At 36.7% G+C, this 20,139-nt stretch overlaps 1 protein-coding gene across 3 annotated transcripts in view; it reads left to right on the top strand.

The window, feature by feature from the left end:
• LOC114651839 (centrosome-associated protein CEP250-like) overlaps window positions 1-20,139 on the top strand; it is a 106,411-nt gene that overhangs the window by 42,847 nt on the left and 43,425 nt on the right. For 2 of the 3 annotated variants that reach the window (XM_051928203.1, XM_028801845.2), the window contains exons 9-14: window positions 1,181-1,320; window positions 5,259-7,733; window positions 10,905-11,003; window positions 14,881-15,036; window positions 15,423-15,581; window positions 16,190-16,312. In XM_051928203.1, the coding sequence (XP_051784163.1) occupies window positions 1,181-1,320; window positions 5,259-7,733; window positions 10,905-11,003; window positions 14,881-15,036; window positions 15,423-15,581; window positions 16,190-16,312 (3,152 nt within the window). The remainder of the gene's footprint in view (window positions 1-1,180; window positions 1,321-5,258; window positions 7,734-10,904; window positions 11,004-14,880; window positions 15,037-15,422; window positions 15,582-16,189; window positions 16,313-20,139) is intronic. The other variant, XM_051928204.1, reaches the window with a different exon arrangement.

Here is a 20,139-nt window from a genome sequence, read left to right as displayed (position 1 = left end):
TTGCTTTACACAATGTTGCACTGTACAGCTTGCAGTGGTACAACAGCAGCCTCAGTTGGGTCTTTGCATGTGTCGTGTGCTTCATTAGTACCTGGTATACAAAGAGAGGTAAATAAAAGGTGTGCAGGCTCCCACTAATTTAATCTTGACAGTTCTATTTTAGCCTTTTACTGAGTCAGATCGTGGTCCAGGAGCTATACCATCAAACATCAGAAAATCAATCTGCTAATCTTCAGAATTCATATAATGACACACAACCTCATTTTACTATGCAACTGCCGTTTCCAGAAGAATGTAAATCACTTTGACCTGTTACTTAGAGCTTGTCAATCATCTAGAAGATAAATTGCAATTATTAAAAAAAAATGTAAAGAACAGATCAAAAAAATGTCATAAGTTAAAAACTGGAAAGGGAGAATGGAATATTTTATATAAAAAGAAAATATTTTTATTTTATAGTCAGATTATTACTTTGGCATGGAATGTTTACTATTGTGTTGGCTGAAAAACACATCATTTATCGCTAAGTGTCTAACGATCTCACACTATTGGGAATTCAACCAAGTGGCCATTTTGTTCCGATAAATGCTCAAGTACATGAAAATGGATATGTATGAAATGAGGTATCGTCTTTTAGCAGTCTAGTAATACTAAATTAGCTAAGTTAATACTTATTCTTACAAGAAACGTATCAAGTTTGAATAGTATTAGATATGCTTAGCTAGGCATTGTGGGGAAAAGTGTTGGTCCAGTCCTTTATCAGACTCATTGAGTGACCTTAAACTGGTTATTTTAAATGTTTTTGCACCAGGTGTTTAAGAAAAAGATGATAAACAATTATCGTCACCATGGATAAAAATGTCAGGCAAATTAAAAAAAAAAAAAAAACATTAATATATTTAATTTGGTTTGTCTAGTTTTTAATTGCCAAAGACATATCTCAGATTTCCTGCTTAATGCATATGGTTCAATGGATTACCATATCACTATTCCCGGCATCTGGTCCCTGTAACTCACTATGTCTATTGATAATTTCTTTGTTGCATATTGTTATTATTATTGTTATTATTATTATTTGATAATTCATAAATCATATTTCATTAATACTGAACTTATTTTCTGTATATATTGGGTGTCCTATTAACATTTACATTTTTTTATATCTATTTTCCTTCTTCAGACTTAATGCCACAGCATGAAAGCAAACATTCATGCATTTGCGTGGATTCAGTTGATGGGTCTATTTTCCCTTTACTGGACAACAACTCCTCTGCATTGGTTCAAACAATGCAGGCAGTCCGAGGTGGTAATTTAGAGCAGGTATGGTAAAAAAATAATATATGTGCCTAAAATGTGACATACATGTTTAATTTTAGGCTTAAAAAATTAGTAAGAATTTTAATTCCTGTAAATATTGCTGATCTTAATCAATGTAAATAGAAAATATTGAAAATGTGAAATATAACGTACAGTGAAATATTTTTATTAATTGACAAAAGTCTTGCCTTTGTGCCTGGCTTCTTTGATATATATATATATATATAATTGCACACTGAACTTTTCTCAGATAACAAATCCTGGGCTCTTACATTCAGTAATGGCCTTAAATTAAAAAGAAATGTTTATCAATAATTGTCTGGGTACTATGGTTCCTATTTTTGCCTGTTAGAAAAACTAGGGATCTTAAACTCTGTCCAGGAAGTAAACTGAAGAGTTGAATAAAGTGACGAATACTGAATTTAATATATGTTTTAAGCTTAAAAAAAACAAAAAAAAAAACAATAAATATTAATTGAAAAGTTGCATAAGACACGTCAGTAGAAAGCAGAAACATAGTAGATGGTCAGACTCGGATTCCTTGCAGTTGGGGAGTTGAGAGAGAGATGAGCCCTCTTAGTAAGGGAATATGAGACCCAGACAATACGCTTAGTCTGTTTGATTCTATCATGCCACAAGTATTAACCACAATATTAATATTAAACTATTAACCACAAGTGTCCTACCAGCCTCAAGAATCAGTTTACTAAAAGTGACTTTAGCTCATCATACCCTAAGCACCTTAGCAAGCATTGCTGCTTTGGCTCACAATTATCTCCAAGCCTAAAACCTAGCCAACAATTTTGTCTTTACATTTTCCTACAGTCTACCTTATTCAATGCTCAGAAAATGATACTATGGAAAAATATTGCTACTATAAAAAAATACTTTTTTTTCTTTTTTTGTTTTAAGGCCTTCAGATTTCTCCAGGTAAACTTCTTTCTCATTGTTTTTCCAGTCCTTTGAAAAGCTGTTTTTCAAATGTCATTAATCATTACTTCCTTCTATGTCATTTGTGGTCTCCCTCTTTGTTCTCTACTCTCTACCTTTATCATGAAGTACTACTTAGGAATTTTAATAGCATATTGATTAATCAATAGTCGTTCGTGTGCACATGTCCCCACACTAAATTAATTGAAAATCACGTTTTTGTTTTCAGTTTTCCTAATTGAGTAATAATGGAAATCTAAATAAGGCTGGTGTAATGGGACATGATGGGGTCCTCAAAAATTCACCATGAATGCGAACAGGATAGAGCACAGTCAACATTTGTGTTAGAATGGTGGGAACTTTTAAAGAGGAATCACATTCATTGCCTTATGAGGTACCCAAATAGCAAACTCTTTGTAAAACCATTAATGAAAAGTTTTCTTTTGGACACTTCATTGCAGATGTATCAACGGTGGACATGCTACTCACCCTTCAGGAGATGACAATATCACTATACGCACACTTCAAACTTTTGTATATTACAGTGTAAAAGCAGGACTTAGGGCCACTCACACCACAAGCATTAACTTTATAATAAAAAAGGCACTCAAGCTGAAGTTAATTATACCACATGGGTTTTCACAATATTGCCTCAAGAAAATTATTTAAATATACTTTATGTATTTTTATATACATTTCATTTGTGTGATTATAGCAGGATTTTTAATGTCTATTTCTCGGGTAAGAATCTTATAGCATTTATTACTTGAGTGCTGCATGAGTAATGAGTGACTATCTCCTTTATATTAGATATGTTGTGAACAAATTAAAACAGCAAGGGCAGGGCTCACATTGCTAAAGCTATCTCTGCATGACCACGTTGGGCAAGCCCTGTTGATATCTATTTGTTCACTTACTTCAACAGCATCTGCCTTCACTTTTACACACTTTCAAGAAACAAAGTCACACTGCTGTCCCTTTTCACATTTTAAAGCAACTGCTTCCTTCTTCTTTACACCACATCCATGTATTTGAAATATATAACATTATAAATTGGGTTACCCATAAAAACTTTTCATTAAGTGTGCACAAGACTTCTTCTAGCTGTTTCAAAATGATTAATTATTAAAACCATTTTGGGTCTTGTTTAATGTAAAAATGTAGTCAAGGGATGTTAATTTTGCTCAACCAAATAATTAATAATGTCGTCACTTACCTCCTGCGTTTTTTCACCCTTATTAATGTAGTGCACTATTTAGCACGCTGCTGCCCCATAGAATTAAACCTGCTTCAAACTGCCTTAATGATCCTGTTCTTGGGCTTACTGTTTAGTTTTGTGAAATAAACAATGTTCAGAGTATGTTTAGTTGAAGAAACAGGAATGTTTTATGAAGAAAAAACTTTCTAGCATATCGATCATTAATAATACCCTAGCTTTGACTGCGTCAAGCTGGTTATTGGTTTTTGTAGCCATAGTATACATTGAATAGGTAAATGAAATGTTGTAAAGTATTCAAATACTGCATTTTCAAATGTTATCATAATTGTACAGATCTGGGAGTTGTTTGCATGTCCAATGGTTAATAGTCAAAACTAGACACAGCCTGAGTAACTAAAGGTGATTGATGGTCCCAATATTTGTTATTTAGTTTGAGCACTCTTAGTTAAAAGTGCCATTGCTGCTCTGAACAAAGCATACTCTTAGTTAGACAAGGATCCTGAGATACTGGCCACAAGCACATATTATACAAATCATTATCTACAACAATTTGTAGCTCTCTTCTTTTATATAACACAAAAATAATGAAATGTATTGTTCACATTGTACTTTACTGCTTAAAATAGTTAAAAACAAAATGTCATTGTTGATGTTTGACCATCCCAATAGGCAATCGCCAAGGTCCATAGCTGAGACGGTCATAAAACTTTATTACAGCACATTATTTAACACAATGAAAAAAGACATGCCTTACTGTGTAAATTCTCAATTTCTAAAGCTCAGTAGTCATTCTGAGACTTTCAATGTCAAATTTAATAAATATCTTGTTCATAGGAGACGTGGCTAATGACTTGGAATTGTAGGCAGGATTATTGACACTTGTACGGTAGGTTGTACAGGTTTGTTTCAGTTTAATTGAATATAGGACCTGTCTCGTTTCTGTATGGGGGAACATCTTTTCATTTACACTCTGACATACTAAGACGTTGTCTATCATCCAAATTGTAGTTTTATTATGCTACTTAGAGAAAAGCCAAGCAAAATGACACCTTTTATTGGCTAACTAAAAAGATTACAATATGCAAGCTTTCGAGGCAACTCAGGCCCCTTCTTCAGGCAAGATGTAATCATCAAATGTTTTAATCATCAAGATTACATCTTGCCTGAAGAAGGGGCCTGAGTTGCCTCGAAAGCTTGCATATTGTAATCTTTTTAGTTAGCCAATAAAAGGTGTCATTTTGCTTGGCTTTTCTCTACATTCATAATGGCTAACACGGTACAACACCCTAGTACTACAATTATGCTACTTGTAATACACATATACTCTCAAATCCACTTGATCCATTTTAGGGTCATGGAAGGGCTCTGCCAGTACTGGAAGCACAGTGGGAAACAACCCCAAACAGTGCAGCAGCCTATTGTAAGGCAGACACATGAACACAAGCCTAGATATACAGGGCCAGTTTAGAGCCACCAGTAAAGCTAACCTGCATGTCTTTGGAGATGTGGAACAAAAAGTACCCAGATGAAAACCCACAAACACATATATACTGCACATACAGATGGAAAACAAGCACATGCAGGAATCAAACACTGATCTCAGATCCTAGGGGATGTAGTGCTCACCTAATCTATCCACCATCATGCCCCATATGTTACTTATAACATCCGTAATATGTTAAAATCCATTTTTATTGTATTTTAGAATATTCTTGAATACCTACATTATATTACAAAATGAAAATGTGGACATGGAATAATTACTTTTGTTTTCATTTTTTGTTTTCTAAAGGTCAAGGATATTTTGAGAAGACCAAAAACTCAAGCAGAGCTCTCATTACTACTTAGAACACCAGTTGAAAGTGATCTTTCACCACATTCAGAGGTGTGCCTAAATAATGTCTGCCAAGAAGAACCAGGTCACGAGCTTAAAGACAGTACTCCTCCAGCTGTAGTATTGCAGTCACAAGCTGACCTTCTGGAGCTTGGTATACACAAGAATCAGAGCTCAGAGACCAAAATACTTTCTCTAGTCAACAAAATAGATGCAAACTTTAAAAATGTGGACAATAATCAGGTAATCACAGAAGATATTACTGAGACACAGAATCTCAGTAGACATGAGTCACCCTTAAGTCAGCTCGATACCTTTAAACAAACTTTGCTGAATCTTGAAGCAACTTTGAATAATCTTCAGAGTGAAAGTGATAAACTGAAATTATTGGGAGACAATCAAGTCATGGAAGAAAAGTATGAACTGATGGCAAATCAAGTGCGCTTGAGTATCCAAGAATTAGACGCTATAACATGGGAAAAGGAGTTTAATTTGGAGGGATTAAAAAGTAATTTGAGGCAAGAAAATTATGTTTTGAGTAAAAGGAATGAGGATCTTTTAGACCATATTAGTCAACTAGAAGACTGTTATCAACGTCAAGTGGTTACAGTTCAAGAAGAAAATATTCAGATGCAGGAGCGTCTATGTAGGCTTGAGAAAGAGGCTGAGATGCATGTTTGCACAAACTCAGAGCTGCAACAACAAGTAAAATCTCTTTCATCTTTGATTGATGACCTCAGGGAAGACTTGAAGCAGAGCACAGAGGAAACTACAGATTCACATGAAGGGATTACAGAGAACTTGCAATGTAGCCCACAGTGTGAGGAAGCCCATTCAATTTCAGAGCTACAACAGCAAGTAAAAGATTACTGCATGTTGTCCACTGACCTGAAGGAATACTTAAAGGCATGGTCAGAAAAGCTTAGTTATCTACAAGATGAGCTTCTGCAATGTCACCACAACAAGGTCCATTTGAAATGTGAAAACTCTCTCTGCTCACAGGCCATTTCTCACCTGCAAGATAAGACTGTAGATTGTGCTAACTTCATCGCCATGCTTGAAAAACAAGTGAGCGAGAGATGTCAGGAGATATCCCTACAAACAGAAAATGCAGAGTATACGCAAAAAATTATGAAATGGGAAATAGGAAGTATTGAGCATAACTGCACTATCTCAAATCTAAAAGACAAAGTTAATGAGATGTCAGGGTTATCTTTGGAGCAGCAGAGTGAGATGGATGGGAAGCTTCCAGAGGATGAACATCGTAAATCTCAAAAGAATGTGTGCAAACTCAAAAGGCAAAGCCAGGAGGATTCACTTGTGGGTGCAACAGAAGAAGATTCCACATCACTTGCTGACATTCTAAACCAGATGCCTAGTGTTCATGATCATAACCACCAGAAGAACTTTCAAGGGCTAGCTGCGACAACGGGCAGTTCCCAAGCTATGGCAACACAGCAACAGAAGGTTGTTGAGTTTGCTAAGAGGGGTATTGAATTTGAGAACTATTTGAAAGAAACATCTAATGGGGAGAGTCTTTTAAATAAAAGAACTAAAGAAAACATTCAAAAAAACACCATGGTAACAACTTTAGATATGGTTACATCGGTAGCAGTATTAGAGCAGCAAGACATGGAGAGAGCAGAGTCCAGAGTTTGTGAAACAGTAAAAAGAGACTCTCAAGAACCTTCTAAGGAAATTAAATATGTTGATAGTGAAGGGACAAATGTTTTAGGTTTGGATGAAGATGGTGCAAAGTTTATTTGGTTGTCCCCAGGTGACTTGACTTCTAAAGTAACAATGGAACGCTGGATGAAAAACAAGATCAAAAGTAATGATAGTGATGTCGGCATCCTGAAATTCAGGACAGACAAAATATACAATGAAACTCTTTCTGATATTTTGGATGGAAGTGATCAAACTATAGTGAGATCACTTACAGGAGAAGAGGATGCTGGGTTGCTGGCTTCAGAGCATAATGGAAGGCTGCAACAATATGAAGACATAATTAAATGCCTCTGGGTTGAAAACAGGGAACTGAGGGAGAGAATTCTTGCAGGGAAAACCTGCAAGGAGAAAATGATGGATGAGGCAATAAGCCTGCAAAATGTGAAATCCGACAAATTAGCCAATGTACCTGAAAAACTGCTGAGCCAATTTCACCACTTAGACTTTGTTCAGAAATCTGTTAAGGAAAAGACTGTGGAACAAATCCAGACTGAAAATGAATTAGATTGTAAATTAATGGATGTAACCAATAATAAAAATGAGCAATATCCAGAAGATGTGTTGATATCTACTAGTACCGGTCAAGGACATATTAAAGCCAGGGCACCTTTTAACATGTTGCTCAGAGGCAAAACAAAAGATGACAGTTTGTCTCTTGATTTAGATGGGATTATGCACTCCAAGCAAGGGGAAGATAACAAAAAGGTAAATAGCAGGAAATTTAAAGTATACAGTCTCTCATAAAAGTCACTATATGACAATAGTGTGAATGCAGCTGAAGCATTTCATATTAACAAAAAGCAAAACGGACACCACTACTCTGTTTTTGTTTGATGTAAATTAGTTTCTTTTGGGATCAGTTTCATTTAGAAAGTACTTCATGTAATTAGCTCATATATTTACTCACTATCATGTTCATATTAATTAATTGTCATATGTACATAGAGCAGTGATATTCTTAGTTGTGTCGCTCTCATGGATTAGCCACTGTAGTACAGTACAAACAAGACACCATAAATATAAACCCAGACAATTAATATAATATTTACATTATAATTATAATAATGCAAAGTTGACTGATTCATTCACGCACTGATTCACTCATTAAAACAACACTATTTCCCATTTAGTTAAAAAGTTAAAATTTGGCAGGATGGGACATCTAGGGCAGTAGGTATCCTCTAAGATAGGATATTTTGATATATTGATTCTTAGGGGTTAACCCCTATACAACAGAAAAAGTAAATGCCTTGACTGACTTTATTGAAATATGGTCACATTACAGAAAATTAGCTGATAAGTGTTTTTTTATTTGTTAATAAATTTTTAATTTGTTGATATTTATTACTATTATAGTAAGATAGATAGATAGATAGATACTTTATTAATCCCAATGGGAAATTCACATTATCCAGCAGCAGTATACTGATACAATAAATAATATTAAATTAAAGATTGATAATAATAATAATGCAGGTGAAAAACAGACAATAACTTTGTATAATGTTAAATGTTAACGTTTACCCCCCTGGGTGGAATTGAAGAGTCGCATAGTTTGGGGGAGGAACGATCTCCTCAATCTGTCAGTGGAGCAGGACAGTGACAGCAGTCTGTCGCTGAAGCTGCTCCTCTGTCTGGAGATGATACTATTTAGTGGATGCAGTGGATTCTCCATAATTGATAGGAGCCTGCTGAGCGCCCTTCGCTATGCCACAAATGTTAAACTGTCCAGGTCCATGCCAACAATAGAGCCTGCCTTCCTCACCAGTTTGTCCAGGTGTGAGGCGTCTTTCTTCTTAATGCTGCCTCCCCAGCACACCACCGCGTAGAAGAGGGTGCTCGCCACAACTGTCTGATAGAACATCTGCAGCATCTTATTGCAGATGTTGAAGGACGCCAGCCTTCTAAGGTAGTATAACCGGCTCTGTCCGTTCTTGCACAGCGCATCAGTATTGGCAGTCCAGTCTAATTTATCATCCAGCTGCACTCCCAGATATTTATAGGTCTGCACCATCTGCACACAGTCACCTTTGATGATCACAGGGTCCATGAGGGGTCTGGGCCTCCTAAAATCCACCACCAGCTCCTTGGTTTTGCTGGTGTTCAGTTGTAGGTGGTTTGAGTCACACCATTTAACAAAGTCATTGATTAGGTCCCTATACTCCTCCTCCAGCCCATTCCTGATGCAGCCAACGATAGCAGTGTCATCAGCAAACGTTTGCATGTGGCAGGACTCCAAGTTGTATTGGAAGTCCGATGTATATAGGCTGAACAGGACCGGAGAAAGTACAGTCCCTTGTGGCGCTCCTGTGTTGCTGACCACAATGTCAGACGTGCAGTTCCCAAGACGCACATACTGAGGACTGTCTTTAAGATAGTCCACGATCCATGCCACTAGGTATGAATCTACTCCCATCTCTGTCAGCTTGCCCCTAAGGAGCAGAGGTTGGATTGTGTTGAAGGCGCTAGAGAAGTCTAGAAACATAATTCTTACAGCACCACTGCCTCTGTCTAAGTGGGAGAGGGATCGGTGTAGCATATAGATGATGGCATCCTCCGCTCCCACCTTCTCCTGATATGCAAACTGCAGAGGGTCAAGGGCGTGTTGAACCTGTGGCCTAAGGTGGTGAAGCAGCAGCCTCTCCATGGTCTTCATCACATGTGATGTCAGAGCAACAGGCCAAAAGTCATTCAGCTCACTAGGACGTGAAAAGGTTTATACACTGAGAGTGTGATTTATGCAAAAGAAGGATGCAGCAGACACTGTATCCATGCAAATTGATAGGCCATGCAAATAGCAACAGGAACCAATAGGGTGGTCAGATGACAGAAGACAGTTTGTGTCTTGGACAGGAAAAAAAAAGAGACATGATCACATTGTGAAATGGAAAGGAAAAGTTTGGGCGAAGCTCAAGGGAGATGCAAACCTCAATGGTTAGCAAGCACTGTTTTTATTTTTAACTACCAGCCCTCTATGCATACTGATTCTCAACTTGGTGATCCATTCTTCTCAGGCTACCTCAAGCCCCCAGTTGTGGTGCTGAAAACCGACCTTGCTCTTTGATTTTGGGGTTGTGTTATAGTATGTTCAAGAGTAAGTAAGCATCTCCAGTGAACTAATAACACTATTTAACCAAGGTGACTTACAACATTTGACATCTAACTGATTACATTTTATTTTTCTCCAGACCAAAGGCAGGTAAATAATATGCTCATGGTCTCACAGTCTCATTAGCAGACCTTGACCCCACAACTTCAGGTTATGAAGTCCAAGCTCCAAAGTCTTAACCTCTGCAACACACTGCCTGCCAATTATATTATCCCTTGGTTAAAAAACAAAAAAACTACAAATATTGTATACAGAAAACTGCTTAGCTAGTTAACATTGTAATTCTGATACATCCAGTGAACCTTCTGCACTATAACTGTTGCCCATTGTCTTACAAAATTTCCCAAATGAAGTAGGGTGGCACAGGTAGTCATACAATAAATGCAGTATCAGCTGATATGTACCTACAAGAAGTATCAAGCAGTTGTCTGCATGAGTGGTGTTTAGTAGCCTTATGACCTATGGATTGAAATTGTTCCAGAATCTATTGGTGCCAGTGCTAATGGTTCTGTTGTGTTTACCAGAAATAGTGGAGAATAGAGAATGTATGAAATGGCTGAGGCCCTTCTGTGTTATATCTCTTTTGCTGTTTTTATTTCCCTCCCACATCACAAAAACATGTGGGTTCGGTTGATTGGTGCCTGTCCAGCATTGTTTATCACCAAGTTTGTAACATGAATGATGGTTTTTTGTGTGTGTTTTAAAAGTTGATCCATTACTTGTCTTTCTATAAGGTAATATACTTTACTGATATTTTTGTTTAACAGGAAGATTGCACGGTAGAAAATGATTTACAAAAGCTATTGGAGGAGTCGAAGGCACAAGTGAAGACATATCAAGATGAGCTAGAAAAGTCCAAAGCTGAAGTACAGTAATTCCATAAAAATGGGCATTTTTGCTTTTAGTCTATAGGATAGTCTGCATCCTTAAACCAGTCCTTTATCACACAAGATTGCAATAGGAGTATTTGCTGTATGGTGTAATGCATTGAGATTTATTCTAAAGACATTTAAGGAGTACATTTTAATGTTATTATTAGGTGCTGCGCTTACACATGAGGTAACAACTTTTAGTTCATCTCTAACTTCCAGGGTAAAATATTTCTTAGTGACAGCATCTTAAGTGCAGACAGTGCTATTTAAAACATGCAGACAACTTAAAGGACATTTAAATTGCTTTAAATGGTTGTTGGCGCTAAATGCATCAATGGAAATAGATCAAGACCAGCAAGTGTTCTGGTAATTCTGGCACAGTGTCATGGGTATATTGAAAATGGGCTACTAACTCCCAAAAATTCATGATTGTGATCCTGTAATTGGAAGGACACCATAGATGGAGGCAGATACAATGCATTGCCACAGACAGCCAAATTATACTGTATTTCTGCTATCCTTCTGTACTACTAAACTGCCAGGAGCCAGAATAAGGCAGACAGATGTTGTTTTTTTATTATTACAAGCAGAAATGCTAAAGGAGGTGTAACTTATATGCTGTTGTTTTTAAAAGTGATAGATTTATTGGGATTTATACAAATGAAAGACATTAAAAAATGAGTGCAGTGCTAATTGTTTTATAACCTTTTTTAGTTTTATTTTTGAGCACTGTTTTAGGATGTGCTCTTACACTTATTTTTGTGCAATTCTTTGGAATTTGTCTACATACTTTCCCTTATCAGAGTAAACTTTCTAATGTGTGATCAAGTATATCAAGACAGCTAAAGTGTTTCAACAACACCTAGGCACAAATACTTGATGACTTCTGTAAGTAGTCTTATCTGACCATAATGTTGGCAGAGGCTTTTGGAACCCATTGGTGTATGCTCCACATATGGAACATGAATCAAGTAACAGGAAAATCTCAAAGGGGGCTACAAGAAATTTTGGAGAAAAAAAAATAAGAGGCTAGCAAATTAGAATACCTCTCTGGGTCATAGTGTTAGTGTAAAGGAGACTATCCCCTGCACCCAAGAGTGGTGAATGAGGCTTATGGGAATGTAGAACCTGTCAGTGTTTGTACATTCTTTTCCCATGAAATAGCTTGTGCATTTATTAAAGTACTTCAGAGTGCTTTTGCAGCCCCTGGTATAACTAAAGAAATTTTCTGTTTAAATGTTTAAATTTTAGAAATTTGGTGAATCTTAGGAGACATGGCAATATAAAGCCCAGCCCACAAACATCCATCCATATTCATTATAAGATTTGAACGATTCTGTTGTAGTCAGTTCCAAATATATATATATATATATTTGCAGCTGGAGATCCACAAAGGGAGGAGAAATGAATCACGTATCATAAAGTAGTTTTTATTCCTGAGCTTTCAACCCCTGCCAGGGGTCTTTATCAGATGATAATGCTTAGACTTTCAAGAATCAAAGGCAATATATAGCAAAACATTACGTGGGGGGGGTAGGGGATGGCTAAGTCAGTATGATGGGGTGCGGGGTATTGGGTGTACAGTTTATTTATTATGAACATGTTCTTCTTAAGTTTGCATATGCTGGATTTATGTCCAAGTGTCTGTTGATGGCGTTCTCATTTGATAGCCAAGATTCAGCCAGCTCTCTGCCACTTTTAGTACTGGCCTTAAATTTTACTTGTACACTGTCCCAGTTAAATGTATGCCCTGTTGATTTAGTATGCGTGTAGATCAATGAAAGTGAGTCCTTTCTTCTGATGGCGTTGCGATGTTCCTGTATACGTGTTGCGATTCTTTTTGAAGTTTGTCCTATGTATACCGCTGAGCAAGAACTGCATGGAATGCTGTAAACTGCGTTTCGTGTTTCTGCTATCGATTTCTTGTTTTGTGCCCACCTGGCACTCACTCCCTTATCACCACAAGGTGTCTGAAGGTACAGCGCGCATCCTGGCCAAGTCAGGCGTCAGAATAGCACACAAACCCACAAACAATCTGCACACGGTCCTCTTTAATGCCAAAAACAAGAAATCGATAGCAGAAACATGCATTCCATGCAGTTCTTGCTCAGCGGTATACATAGGACAAACTTCAAAAAGAATCGCAACACGTATACAGGAACATCGCAACGCAGTCAAATGAAAGGACTCACTTTCATTGATCTACACGCATACTAAATCAACAGGACATACATTTAACTGGGACAATCTACAAGTAAAATTTAAGGCCAGTACTAAAAGTGGCAGAGAGCTGGCTGAATCTTGGCTATCAAATGAGAACGACATCAACAGACACTTGGACATAAATCCAGCATATGCAAACTTAAGAAGAACATGTTCATAATAAATAAACTGTACACCCAATACCCCGCCCCCCCCCCATCACACTGACTTAGCCACCCCCCCACGTAATGTTTTGCTATATATTGCCTTTGATTCTTGTAACTCTAAGCATTATCCTCTGATGAAGACCCCTGGCAGGGGTTGAAAGCTCAGGAATAAAAACTACTTTATGATACGTGATTCATTTTTTCTCCCTTTGTGGATCTCCAGCTGCAAATATGCAAACCGTATCACAGACCTTGTCTTCCATATATATATATATATATATATATATATATATATGTAAAGATTTTTTTTTTAATTTGGATCACTTAAAAAATATTACATTCTTTACAACTCTTGTGTTAAGTCAGTATTATTTGGCAGATGATAAAAATGGGGAAAATGGAAAATGGAATTGAGCTTAATATACAAATATAAAAGCTTGGCAAAACCAAATGAGATGATAATACAGTAAGAAAGTTTCTTACTTTCTTTCTTTTGAGATGACATACAATTATAATAATAAATTATGTGTGTGCCATAAGCTATATGACCCCAGTCACAGTTGCTGCCAATGTTTTACTTGACTTTGTCAGTTTGCTTCAGAAATCATTCAATTGATGTCCAAATGCGTTGTCATGCAAGTCCTTTTAATCTAAAAGCACATTGTTATTCAAAGTATCACTCAAAGTGTACCTGCCACAGGAAAGATACTAATTCTTTGGATCAGCATCATCTTTGAGCAAATTTTTAAACATAGCTGCAAGCCATTAATATAAGTTTATTTGATTAAGCAATCCATACATTTTAGAATATGATTTTTATTCTATCAGTCCCTTGTTTCTTCAAGTAAAACCAGTTTACTTAATATTATCAGCTATGTTAGAAATCTTAAAATATGCCCTTTCCATAACATTTTCTATCAGTCTGTAAAACAGCTGGTCTAAGCAGTATTTTTCCATCAGTTTAATTTTGAAGCCCACTCTTTCTGAAGCGAGAGCCCAGAGGCTTTCTGCTATAGTGACTGTCACAGACTGAGACTTAGTCCTTCACAGCAGACACATGACTACAGGACATCATGATATGTTAGGTCACCTAATAGATAATGTGAGCAAAACCAGAGTCCTTTGAGGGAACCATCAAAATACAAGTAAACTGATCCTATGCCAGAACAGATTTGAAAGCGAGACTTAAACAATGTGAGGCTGTCTATACCAACATGTTGTTCTTTCATATAGAGGAAAATGAAAATATACAGAAAAACAGACAGACACTTCAACCATGTAGTCAGACAGCATCCCTTCAGATGTTAGTCACTGTTTCTGAGTCTCTCTCTCAACTCCAGGCAGAATGGATATATTTGTAAATAATGGAAGATTGAATGACTGGTAATACACTATGTTCTTTAGATTGGTATTACATGTAGGATTCAAAATATTGTTAATTAAAAATGTATATTAATTGTTTAAAGTACATGCATTATTGTTCATTAATGCTTTCTGTTTAGGCTCAGAAGTGGTACAAAGACCTTGGGATTGCCGAGTACAAACGTGAAGAAGCTTTGAAAAAGCTTGACCAGGCAATAAATGAGGTTAAGAGAATGAGAGGACACTCCAAAGATGCAGATGAATTGAGAAAGGAGAATCTAAAGCTAAAACAAGAGGTACTCTGGAATGTAGAAATGAACTGTGAAATGGAGATTGTTTTTGGAAAGTATTTGCTTCAAAGTTTAATTGCAATTCTTGTTTATTTAGGCATTAGCAAGTTGTAAGTGTTTCAAATTACACATGCCTCCTGTTATTAAATAAAAAGCATTAATTCTATCAATAAACACTCTTTTGATAGTAAATGTGTTTGTAAATATTATATATATATATATATATATATATATATATATAATATATATATATATATATATATATATATTTATATATACTGTATATGCGTGTGTGTGTGTATATAAACTTTTTGACCATATATAACTGATTGTGGTTGTGTGGAGGCTAATCTCAATAGCTACTGGTTTAAATGCAAAATATTAATTTTCAGCTAAAAAACATGCAAACAAAACTTGAAGAAATGCAAAATCTACACCCAAGAGCCCTTTCACAAGATCAGCAAATTCTCAATGTATCTGAAGACCAGCACAAAGCAGCTCAGAAACTGTGCTCTCAAGAGACTTCATCTTTGACAAAAATGAGTGAAAAGGCAAGTGGTGTCAGGAAATCTATAGAATGTGATGACATCTACCTAGCTACCTTCCTGCCTGCCTGCCGTGTTTGTGAGCAGTATGGTGGCACCAGTGTTAGTGCAGCTACCTCACAGTTCTGTGAACTGAGTTTGATTTTCTGCCTGGTCATTACATTACATGTTCTCTCTCTTCCCTATGCCCTTGGGGTATTTATGTGTGTAGTTTAGTTTCTTTCAGTCTCCTAAAGGCAGACAGTCTGATTGAGGACTTTAAATTGGCCCATGGTAAGAATGTACATTATACATGTCTATAATAGACATGCATCCCTTTGTGAGTTGGTTGTCAGACTCTCCTCTACCTCCTTATGATCCTGTATTAAACTAAGAAGGTAGAGCAAATGCATTTTTAAAATTTTATATATGTGTTGGATTGTGCCATTTATCCATTTCCATCCATTTTCCATTTATAACCTAAGAAGTAATTTACACATGATGAAAATATGTATTTCATAGAATAGAGAAAATGAATCATTCTTTAAATGATATTTACTGAGCCATTGTAAAATGCAGGCTCTTTTTTCTGCTTTATACTTGAAATATATGTAACGTTTTGTTCTGTCCCACAGTGTGCAACAGGATGTGATTTGAGTTCCAAATGTCTCTGTGTCGACATGACAGTGAATGAAAATGAAGGATACAGCATGAGAGAAAAAGATCTGAAGAATGAATATGAAAGCATCAACTCTCAGGTAGCAGGAAATATTCTTCTTTCAAATGACTTATAAGACTACCTGTAATCTTGAGCAAATTCATACTGAAAATAATCTAAAATGTGTCTCAATGAGGAGTTAATATCTCTTTAATCACCTCAAGAAAATGACAAAGCAAGCATGTTTGTTGAATATTCTCAACTGTAAAATAATATTTTGAAGTTCACAACCAGAATCAAAATCGATCATTAGCATGATGTCCAAAATACTATTAAAGACCTAAAATATCACTGTGTACCTGAACTCTTCTAGCTGGATGGGTTTCCTTTCTTTAGACAATGTTGCCACCTACTGTTTTGTCTGCAGGTCAACTTCAAGTGTGAATTGGTGTCTTAATACAAAATATTCAAAAAATAACTGACCTGAATTGTTTCTATTTTACAAAATTATTTTTTTCAGTTATCTTTTAGATAACATTTTACAGTGTTGCTAGTTATTATCAGCCACCACAAGGAATAAAAAAGCTAAAATGGTGAGCTCATAATATTGATTTTTTTTTTGTCTCCTGCAAAAGTAATGCAGCAACCAGCACTGAAGGGAGTACCAGCTATAAAGGGCAGACCTCCCTGACCTCATATGGGACCAGTTTACATGTCTGTTAACTTAACAGACAGATTCTAGTTAAGTAAAATCATTTTCACCCTCAAAATTAATTGGGAATCTAACTCTAGAAGGTGTCATTTTTTGAAGATATTTCACTAAATGCGTGAAGAAAAACTGCTCAAAAACTTAAAGGAACATTTTGAAAACACATCAGATCTCAACAGAAAAAAAATCTTGCTGGATATCTCACTATACAGACATGGACTGGGTAATGTGTTAGGAATGAAAGGATGCCACATCATTTGATGGAAATGAAGATTATCAACCTACAGAGGGCTGAATTCAAAGACACCCTGAAAATCAAAGTGAAAAAATTATGCTGCAGGATAGTCCATTTTGCAGAAATTTCATTGCAGCAACTCAAAAATTGTACTCGGTAGTTTGTATGGCCCCCACATGCTTGTATGCATGCCTGACAACATCGGGGCATGCTCCTAATGAGACCATGGATGGTGTCCTGGGGTATCTCCTCCCAGATCTGGACCAGGGCATCACTGAGCTCCTGGACAGTCTGAGGTGCAACCTGGTGGCTTCAGATGGACTGAAGCATAATGTCCCAGAGGTGCTGTATTGGATTTAGGTCAGGTTAGCGTGGGGGCCAGTCAATGGTATCAATTCCTTCATCCTCCAGGAACTGCCTACATACTCTCGCCACATGAGACCGGCATTGTCATGCACCTGGAGGAACCCAGGGTCCACTGCACCAGCATAGGGTCTGACAATGGGTCCAAGGATTTCATCCCAATATTTAATGGCAGTCAAGGTGCTGTTGTCTAGCCTGCAGAGGTCTCTGTGTCCCTCCTTGGATATCCCTCCCCAGTCCATCACTGACCCACCACGAAAGTGGTCATGCTGAATGATGTTACAGGCAGCATAACGTTCTCCACGGCATCTCCAGACCCTTTCACACCTGTCACATGTGCTCAGGGTGAACCTGCTCTCATCTGTGAAAAGAACAGGGCGCCAGTGGTCGTCCTGCCAATTCTGGTATTCTATGGCAAATGCCAATCGATCTCCACACTGCCAGGCAGTAAGCACAGGGCCCACTAGAGGACATTGGGCCCTTAGGCCACCCTCATGAAGTCTGTTTCTGATTGTTTGGTCAGAGATATTCACACCAGTGGCCTGCTGGAGGTCATTTTGTAGGGCTCTGGCAGTGCTCATCCTGTTCCCCCTTTCCCAAAGGAGCAGATACAGATCCTGCTGATGAGTTAAGGACCTTCTACGGCCCTGTCCAGCTCTCCTAAAGTAACTGCTAGTCTCCTGGAATCTCTTCCATGCCCTTGAGTCTGTGCTGGGAGAAACAGCAAACCTTCTGGCAAGGGCACGTATTGATGTGCCGTCCTGGAGAAGTTGGACTACCTGTGCAACCTCTGTAGGGTTCTGCCTCAACCTCTGTAGGTATTGCCTCACGCTACCAGCAGTGACACTGAAAGTAGCCAAATGAAAAACTAGTGAAAAAACAGTCATAAAAGATGAGGAGGAAAAATGTCAGTGGCCTCCACCTGTTAAACCATTCCTGTTTTGGGGGTCGTCTCATTGTTGCCCCTCTAGTGCACCTGTTGTTAATTTCATTAACACCAAAGCAGTTGAAACTGATTAACAGCTCCCTCTGCTACTTAACTGACCAGATCAATAGCCCAGAAGTTTCATTGACTTGATGCTAGACTCTGATTAAAAAGTGTTCCTTTAATTTTTTTGAGCAGTATATAGTGTTGCTTTATTTTCATTCTGAAATAATAATAATGCATGTTAATTACATTGTAAATGTAAAATAACAAACATAAATATGAACAATAAGTACATCATGAGAATTTTTAAAATGGAAATGTGGTACTATTGAGCAGAGGTGTCAAATATATGGAAGCAGATTTAAGTATTCCTCAATCATAATGTCAACTACTGAAATAAGCATCACATTCAGAAGATTGAAAACTTCATTCAGAACTTTTAAAACTTCACTCATACTGATTTGTTTCAATCTGATCTAAATATTACAATCTTGTTCTTAAGTATGTTGCAATTTAACTTTAAGATCTAACTGATTTATTTCAAATTTTATTTCAAGTAAACAAGACCATTGTATTGATCCACTACAGTAAGAGCACAGCACACATTTCCTGTTGCACTTTTAAATAATAGTAAAAGTATATCTGATATAAATACAGAAAAACATGAATTAAGCAGAAGTACTACTGTTTATGAAGTGATAAAGATTCCTTGAATATTATGGCATATTTAAAATTCATAAGTCAGATTCTATTTGAAATTATACATAACAGTTAACACTGCTAAATGCATTGTTCAAGGTTTCACTAAATGTGAAAATGAATGAAAATTTTCCTGAATCATAACATCATGGCCAAGGTTAGAACTAGGAGTCAGTAGGAGGTGCTGTTAAATTTCAACATTCCTTTTCTTAATTTATAGTTGTTAGTATCAAGTGTAACTTCAAATGACACCAATCCTCAAACACTCTTCATCATACATATGACACTTGCATCCCATTTTAGGGGTCACAAACAGTTTTTATCTCCAACATACCTTAAACTTTATATGTGAATGCATCTATTCAACCTTTCCTTATGTAAGTATATCTCAAATTGTGTTGAATTTTACATAATAAAAAATGAACAATAAACAAAAATCATTCTTACCCACATAGTCTTTCCTGATGTGAAAACATTTTTACAAAAATTTGTGACTTTGCACAGTACGGTCACAGGCACACATGGTGTCTGAGGATTATTGTGAGAGCAAATACACCAGGAGATGATTTGAAAAACTCACAGACATAGTCAGACAAAGCAGTAAATCAAAACCAAGCAAATAATAATTTAAAGGATTAGACGAAATCGGTAATCAAAGTCAGAACAAGGATGTAATAAGAACTCAAAATCCTACTTTCAGGGCCTGCTTGAAAAATAAGGAAAGGGTTACTAAGACATTCCTTATCCACTGAGGGATAAGGAATAGTGCAATCACCTATGAATATGATTCTGTGATTTCTTGGCCATGAAGAATGAGGTCATGTGACAGAAAAAAGTGATGTCATGAGGAAAAAAAGAAAATTGAACCAGAAAATCAACTTTATTAATTTAAAACAAAACATGAAACTACAGTCAGAAATGAAGTCTGTATGTATAAAAAACACAAAACTGGCAAAGTTATATGTATAACATTGACAATATTACAATTTCCTC

The sequence above is a fragment of the Erpetoichthys calabaricus genome, chromosome 5 (assembly GCF_900747795.2).
Source record: "Erpetoichthys calabaricus chromosome 5, fErpCal1.3, whole genome shotgun sequence".
NCBI classification, from domain to species: Eukaryota; Metazoa; Chordata; class Cladistia; order Polypteriformes; family Polypteridae; genus Erpetoichthys; species Erpetoichthys calabaricus.
The sequence above is the reverse complement of the archived record's forward strand: the minus strand, read 5'-3'. Positions and strand labels throughout refer to the sequence as shown.